We start from the raw sequence: 8,785 nt of genomic DNA on the forward strand, positions 1-8,785 counted from the left end.
TCTTAATTAGCCTAAGTCCCTTAGAAATTCTTCCTCATCTCTGCAGCTGAAAAAAAATTCATTGCTTGGATATCCTCACCTCTTAATCTGTGTACGCATATGGTAGTTTCCGGTTAATACACCAACTATTAATCTAAAAGGGGAGTGGTAAGCCGTGTGGGCGATCTGCTTTTCAACGAATTTTGGCTAGATGTGCCATGTAGTCTGATCGTGGGTATCGCAGCCCACCTGGTGTGTTTAACTCTTCGATGTAGGGAATTTCTATTGTTATTTTCAGGAGGTTAAAGGCATGCTCTCTTCCTGTTTAGATATTATCAGGGCTTGTCGGCCTTGCAGTTACCGGAGGCCCACTCAACCATTATCAAACGTTTCAATGAGAGCAAGCTGAGAATCCCTTTGCACTCAATGGCTACCTTGGACGTAGTTCCGTTGGAATTTATAAATTTGATAGCAGCCTGACAGTCAGAATAGATTGTGATAGGCAGTTCTGAAAGAACAAAGACTATGAACCACAATACGGCATCCATTATTGCGGTTAGTTCTGCCTTAAAAATGCAACAGTGGTCAGGTAAACGTATACTGAGGTCTAGTGAGAGTATATAGCATCGACTGAATACCGCTACCTATCCCGTCATTTGCTGAAAACCATCTAAGTAGATAGCCGCCTTCCCATTTGTTCCTCTTTAGAGAAGTATGAGAAGAGGGCTTCGTCGGCTTGGGCAGCAACATTACCGTTGACCAAGCTCGGTTGACCAGAAGATCTCCGAGGCCGTTCTGACGAAGACGGTCATACTTATGCCATCGGTAGTTTAACAGCTCTATCAGCAAGCTTTTTTTCTTTGTTCAGATATATTCACACATTGCTTTAGCTGATATAGATTTTTTTTATTTCTCAGAACAACACCAAGTTGCGATGTGGTGTTTAAGAGATTAAGTAATGCATGCGGATCTCGAGTTAGTAGTGGTCGACTTAAAGGCTCTAATATCAGTTTGACATTTTACATATACATATATAAGGTGAGATCCAACAAGAAGGGGTAGATTACTCGTAGGTAAGTAAAAGAGATCCAAGAGTACCTGCCATCCAAGGCCTTAAAGAGATTTGTTTATGTCTACAATCTCCATTTGCACCAATGCGATTGGCTATCTCACTTTTCAGACTGATGCGCTATAAGTGAAAGTGTTTCTTTCGACTCAATGGCACTAAGGGCTGGTTTCTCCAACTCAACTTAACTTAGTTAAGCCAATTTTCTTGACTTAGTCAAGAATAAGCTGTGTAAAACGTAGGCTAACTTTTGACTTAAGTCCAAAAAGTGGTTAAACTAAGTTAAGTTGAGTTGGAGAAACCAGCCCTAAATATCTGCCATAAGAGGGTACTGGAATATCTGACCACCTTTTTATAGCAAATTCAGTTATCAATAAAGTTTGGATAGTCACTGAAGACATCGCTGTGATACACACTTCTTTTTAATGTGTTAAAGCATTTTTCGTGTGTATTCACAATATGAGCCAACTAACGTTCGGCAGGAGATGTTGCTGAAGATAGACAATTGAATTGGAGGAGCTGAGTAATCTAATTCGTCACTAAGAAAACGTTCCTAAGTTTCTATCATTTTACTCACCAAACCAACTACTCTCCTCGGTATTAAGATTATAAATATCATTTGGATTTGTTAGTTGTCCAAGAGATACGGAAGGCAAAGCCGCAGACATGCCAGCTGCTACCACACAAGTGTTTCCAAGGATGACCATCAGTTCCTGTGTGGAGAAAAGACCAGTTTAGCTGTAATATTCATACGTTCTTGCATAATATCGAGCCCTAACCGCCAAAATAACGTAAGCGATGCTCTAGGGATATTTCTGCATTAAAAAGAAAGTTTTGAAAGAAAATGTCGCTTACGTTATTTTAGCGGTTAGGACTAGAAATGTTTAATAAAATTCAAGCACCTGCCGCAGTACTGCTTTTTTGCTTTCGCCCAGTGGTTTCGGTGGTTTCGTTTTATCGAGGCCTGTCACAATTAGAACTTTGTGTGCTGGACTGCCATTTTGCAATTTCACCAGATCCGAGTGATTAGTCATTTTGAGCAAGGTGTATTTCTTGTAAAGCTAATTTATACAAGTATTTATTGTAAAGTTGTCCTCTTAAAAGTTTAATATCGGTGGAAATTATGTGTTTAGAAATCTGAAAATACATACATACATACAAACAAATTAAAATTTTACAAAAACTGTGTTTAAGAAAGTAGAAGAAACATAGCATTCTGTAATCATAGCTATTAATTTTTACTATATTGCAACATATTTTTTATCGAAAAATTAGTCACAGACTAAGACCGATATTTTGTACTTCTAAACGAAGCTTCTTCATAAAGGTGTAATGATCACTTCTCTAAAAAAAATCGAATATAAATAAAAATCAATAAGTCACGCTTACCAGTTGGTTGCGCCTGAATCAGCTGAGCGTCCAGCTCCAAAGAATATTTGAACTATGCTCAGTTATTTTCGTTGTTGCTTTCCTCTGTTAATTGTATATTTGGCTAGCATTTCCCGTATTTAGTTACAGCGCATCTTTTTTTTTATTTATAAGTATCATATTTCAACAAATTTTCTTAGCGATATAAATCTCTCAGATTTTTTTTTGGCTTGGTGGAAAGATGTGTACTTTTGCGTTTATATATTGTAATGTTTTTTTTTTGGCATAAACAGGCTGCCAGTAAAGTTTATTACACTGTTATTACTTTCATTAATTCAAAGCATTCCTAAATATGATATCATATTTGAGAAATTGCTTAACTTTTTGATTTCACTTTTATTTCATATTTTAGTTTTTATTGTTGTTATTGAACAGTTATCTTCAAATTCCAATATCATCATATAATCCTTAAATAATATATATACAAATACTATATATGTACTTCATGCCTTGTACCCTGTCAATTGTCTGGCATATATTGGCACACCTAATATATATTAGTGGTCCGCGACGCGAATTCTCGCACGCTGGGTAGTTTGCTTAGTACTAGTAACAGACTGGTTCGGATTTTTGAACTTAAACGCAAAGCTTTTGCTCGAATTTCTACCTGCATTTGTTTGGTGATTGGCGGCGAGATTCAGCTACAGAATTTGCTGCGATGTGAATGGAATAAAACAGCTGTTTCTTCATATGATTATAAACCGGTAGCATTGATGTGAGAATACAGCTTTGATCAACTTATTGGGAAAGCCACCTAAGTATTGAAATGATTTTTTATTTTTATTTTTACAATCCTTACTAATATTATATGCCCGAAAGGGAGTTTGTTTATTTTTTACGCTTTCACGCTTTAACTAATCAACCGATACTCATGAAATTTTGTACAAAGGTGTCATTTAGCCCAACTTAAAATATAGGATAATTTTAATTTAGATAGACGAGGGGGGAGGCACATCCTATACAAAATTTTTTCATACCGCATATCTCAGGAAATATTTTTGATAGAGCACTGAGACTTGGCATAAATATATGTAAAATCAATTCCATACTCATAGAGGAGGGCTGACACCTGTTTAAAAAATCAAATTCGACTGGAATTAAGAGAATTATTTATTTGAAAGTTATATTAACCCTTTCAGCGTTGGAAAAAATTTACGGTGTCCTAAAAATCTAAAAGTTTGTATATCAGGAAAAGTCAACCCCCTGAAGACGAGAAAACTATTTTTTTTTGTGGAAAGCTTATCGTTCAAAAGTTATAGCTTGCTAGATATATTTGACAGGGCATATAAAATTTGTAAAAATTGTTCAAACCACAAATAAACAATTAAATCTACGAATTTTTACCTGTGGGATAGCCACAACACTAAAAATTAAAAAAAAAATATACAAACTAATTTTGTTACAGTCAATTTCTACAATACTACTAAATAGAAAGTTTTTCAAAGAATATAGGATAAATACAAAAGGTGACTTAATCAGTCGCATTTTAGTAGCATCCATATGCTACTATGCCGATTAAATTCGACGAATCCCCGGAAAGGGTTAAAGAATTGATGGCAAGAGACTTAAAAAGTTATAGTTTGAAACATATTTTGGAAAGGGTTGCCACCGGTTTGAAAAGCCAAATTTAAATCAATTATTTTCAAGCTCTCTGATAAATTAATATGTGGGTGTCAAATGAAAGACTGCTAAGAAACCTACAGATTGAACATTTAGAATGTTACTGAGGTATTGTACAAGCATTGCCACCCATTTAAAAATTTAATTCAGGTAATTTAAATGAATTATTACAATGTGGGTATCAATTGAAAGTTTTTTGATAAGGGTTTTAAATCACATGTAGGAGGGGTGTTATCTGTTTGAAAAATTGAATTCTTCTTTAATTAAGGGAATGTGGTAATTTGAATATGTATCACAATATGGATGTCAGACGAAAGAGTTCTAGTAGGGTTTTAGTAAGAAAATATTTGGAAGAGGGCTGCCACCTGTGTTTTAACATGTATAGTTTTCTGAGGTATGTAAAGTAATTTTCTGAGGCTTTATTTCAACAACAACATACATATGTACAGCAGTGTTTCCACATTATAGAAATTAGCGGCTTAAGAAGTAAAATTAAAACTATTCAATCATTTCAATTAATTATTACAATACCGGTATCAATCAAAATGGTTTTGAAATTGCTTCATTTCTAAACTACATATGTATGAAAACAAGAGAGAGGTTTAAGATAGTTTTAGTTTGAAAATATTTTGAAGATAGTTAAAAAATTTTTAATCTCCTGCTTTTCGCATATTTTAAGTATTTTGAGTTTAATTGAAATAAATTACGCCTAATGTAGCACGTAGAAATTTCATACACTCAGCGCGGCGGGTGAGAGCGATCTAGTAATAAAATAAATTTGTTCCAATGGCAATGAGTGTGGAAGTGAGCCAGGTCAATATGAAGCAGGTATGTCGTCACTGTTGGTAGTTATAATTTGGAAAAAGTAGAAGACTTCGATTATTTAGGAATAATGGCATGCATAAGATCCAACGGAGAATCACTATTGCCAACAAGTTCTTCTTTGGACTGAGTAGGCAACTGCGTAACGGTAAAGTGCTCCCTCATCGTAAAAAACTATATTCTATAAGTCGCTCATCATTCCTGTGGCCGTATATGACGCGAGCGATGAACACCCCTTGGAGTATTCGAAAGACAAATTTTTGCCAAGGGTTTACGCTGGCTGCGGCGTATACAGCAGACGAAAAATGGTATTTGATAACGTTGTAGATACCATGATGTATTTTTTTTTTTGGGTTTTCAAAATTGTGTACACAATCAAAACTAGGCTCATTTGAAATAACGATCCTTTCGCTGTAACGGGGTATTTTTATGTAATTTACACAAGCGTTTGTCGCTTAAAGCAGAAAGCATTTTTACTGGATGGGTATTCTACCGAAATCCGCAATAAAATTTACATATTTGCAAACACAGGTTTTTTGACACCTTGCTTGTTATAGAATGGTGAATGCTAACAAATCCTGGGCTGAAACTATGTAAAAAAGAATATATTTTCTTTTAGTTTCGAAATTTGGGCATTTAATTAATCATTAATGGGTGATTCAAAAGATGTCAGTACAGTCAGGTGGCGCAGAAATCATCACCGTATAGGTAGATCCTAACCTTTTTGCAAATTTTGCAATTTGTGGAGTGAACAGATATTTATAAAATACAAGTCAAAAAGTCAGCAAGACATAAATCGGTATTCTCCTCAAGAAAGCGGGCAAAAAAAAGAAAATGCCATATGGCTGATATTTCTTTTCGACTTAATGTAAAAAAAAAAAAAAAATTTTGAACAAAAGTTCCTTATTCGTAAAAAAAATACAGAAAAAAACACATTGGGTACCAACTTTTAGGCCAAAAGGTGGCCAGTTTTTCAATGCACAGCCGAGGTTTAAACTCAGTTTAAACACCAGATCTGGCTGGTTTAAACTAAAATTAGCCAATCAGATGTCAGCTAGCTGTTCAATTTAAACTCAGTTTACTTAATCTAAGTTTAAACTGGCACTGAAAAAATTGGCTCTAAGTCTTTTTTTTTTTAAGTTATGACTGTGACAGTATTCCTAATATGGTATATATTTCATTAAAGTAAATTTGAAGAACTTTGAAAATTTCAACGTTTCTGTTTAGCTGGCCCGAACTGTGTGTAAACAAATATATTTGTAGTAGAACAGAAACAATTTTGTATACATTTACCGGCATAAAAGGTAAAAGAAATAACTGTGTTGTACATACATACTTACATATGTACGTTTTATTATTTTCGTTTTATTTTCTAGATACATACATATGTAGTAGAAACTGTCTTCCCTTTTTCCCCCCTAAATTTCGTAGTTCCATGCTTCAGATTTTCCGGAAAAGAATTTGACTGTATAGATAAGGTGGCTATCGATTTTTTGATTAGTTGGTCTACGCAAATTACAGCTGTCGCTTCGGGAGTCTTTTGAGTACATATGTATATGGGCAAATCTAAAAAACAGGTACACTTTTCAAACAAAAAGTTTATTTTTTTAATTCATGGGCACACATATGTTTTATATGTATATGATTCTATTCATAATCTCTTAATTAATCGATAAATGTAATTGTAATTAATTTTCGTCGAGGGCTTCAAAAGTTAGACGAGGAATAACATTTAGATCGTTGAAATAGAAAACAAACGAATAAGCTGGATTCAAATTACGCTGTGCAAGTTGTAAATTTTGAGAAACGATTTTGAAAGTTGAATTCACTTAATTAGGACGTTTTAAATTCAATGGCATCCCCCGTTTTACCAGATTGGCTCCGGTTTTTGAAATAAGGGTGCTTTAAAATTTGATTAATTTTCAACTATTCTTTAAATAACTCCCACAGTTTTGCGTTTATTTTACAAAAATTTTGCACATCACAGTTTTTTAATATTACCTTAATTATTCCTTAAAATTATCGAAATAGGTTCACTTCAACACATAGTTCCAATACAGCTGATTACTCAGATATGTGTTTTTGCGCTATAACTCTAACTTCATATCTGAATAATAAATTCTATGCGTGCTATATGTTAAAGTGAACTTATAAAAAATTTTTAACTGCTTAATTGGAGGAGTTATAATGCAAAACAACGTCTCTGAACAATCAGTTGTATGGGTGCTAGATGTTATAGTGAACCGATTTCGATGATTTTAATAGATAGTGAAGGTAATATTAAAATACAATCGAATGCAAAATTTTAGTAAAATATCTACAAAACTGAGGCGTTTTTTTTTATAAACTAGTTAAAATTTGAGCAAATTTTCAAGTACCGCTATCTCGAAAAGTAGAGCCAATCGGGCCAAACTGGGGACGCCATTGAATTTAGAAGGCTGATTTGATAAGACGCTCGAAATATTCTGACTACAAGAAGGATCAACATTAATGGTAGTAAATCAGGGTTTTTTACACACTTCGAGAGAATATTTTTTGAAGCATTTTACAGATACATATATGTAACGTTGTAAGGACTTGTAGTTACAAAAATATTTAGATCGTTTGAGTATTTTCCCAATGTGCCTTCAATTATGATGTTTTTGGAATAAAAATTACGTTCAAGGTCGCAGAATATTTTATCTTTAGAGTTGGTTTATTCTGAAAGCACACCTCTTGCTAAGGTATCAAATTATTCGCAATTGTTTGTAGAATACGATATATACTTAAAAGGGTTTGAAAATCAAACGCTTCAAAAACTATACGCGATAAACCGAAAATTTTAAAAATTGTGAAAAGAAGAATTACATACTTATCGTTACTTTCCATTTAATTATTTTTTAAAGCACACTTTAGTTACCAACTACATATGAGGTGTACACATAAGTACTAATTGCACATAAAATTTCAAACCAGTATATGGTGTGCTTCAAAACTTATGATATAATTAAGTTTTCCCCTCTTAAATATTGCATTAAAAATTCACTTGTTTTTAATATATATATATTTTTTTAATTAAAACATCTATAACTCAAAAGTTATGCACCAAATAGATAAGTTTTTTTTTGATGCTTCAAATATACGTTTTTTTTAGATTTGCCCATATACATATGTACATATTAATGTACATAAACTCCTCCAATGAGGGATACTAATGGAATGGCACAAGAATTTTTTTCTATTTTTACATCCTTTTTGTTCCTTTTATTTCCAAAAATAATTTCGTTAACGAGGGAACTTTTTAAAGCACGTAAATAGTACCATCGTATTTGCGCTTTAGTTATTTTCAAAAACAAGGAGAATTTTTTTCATCTGGGTAGGTGGTTAAGTCGAAATGAGTTTGTTAAGTGAATTACAGTGACAGTGGGCAAGCTATATAAAGAATCTTTGGTTTGCCCGGATGTTAACCAGTCAAACTCTATTAACATGGTATTAATTGGCTTAAACGGTTGAGCTTAATTTAATGCACTACTAATTTTTTTACTTCACTGTTGTCTGGCTTCCCGGCCATAGAAACATAGAAGACAACGAAAGAAAATACGAATTGTCCAAGTCTGGAGCTTGCCGGAATGAATCTGTAGCGATGGAACTGGCATTCCCACTTAGACAAATACAAACAGAAATTCACTTGCACTTTCTGAAACAAGCAAGGAAGAGGTGGTCAGGGACCCAAACCTTATAAGATAGCACGTGAACTTTCGCCTAACTATAGTAGGAAAATAATGGTGGAGCTGCTTAATAGGTCAAGGGTAGAAGTATTTATAATCGTAGCAACTATCACGGGCCATTACTCCTTTGGAAAGCATATTTATAAAATGGGACGTCCCTATA

At 33.7% G+C, this 8,785-nt stretch overlaps 1 protein-coding gene across 1 annotated transcript in view; it reads right to left on the minus strand.

The window, feature by feature from the left end:
* LOC118743003 (facilitated trehalose transporter Tret1-2 homolog) overlaps positions 1-2,675 on the minus strand; it is a 6,743-nt gene extending 4,068 nt beyond the window's left edge. The window contains exons 1-3 of the mRNA XM_036475455.1: positions 2,435-2,675; positions 1,948-2,182; positions 1,623-1,758 (exon numbers count right to left, since the gene is read on the minus strand). Of these exons, the coding sequence (XP_036331348.1) occupies positions 1,623-1,758; positions 1,948-2,079 (268 nt within the window). The 5' untranslated portion in view covers positions 2,080-2,182; positions 2,435-2,675. The remainder of the gene's footprint in view (positions 1-1,622; positions 1,759-1,947; positions 2,183-2,434) is intronic.
* Positions 2,676-8,785: the final 6,110 nt, after the last annotated feature.

Source organism: Rhagoletis pomonella, unplaced genomic scaffold (genome assembly GCF_013731165.1).
Source record: "Rhagoletis pomonella isolate Grant_MI unplaced genomic scaffold, Rhpom_1.0 Rhpom_scaffold_00007, whole genome shotgun sequence".
NCBI classification, from domain to species: domain Eukaryota; kingdom Metazoa; phylum Arthropoda; class Insecta; order Diptera; family Tephritidae; genus Rhagoletis; species Rhagoletis pomonella.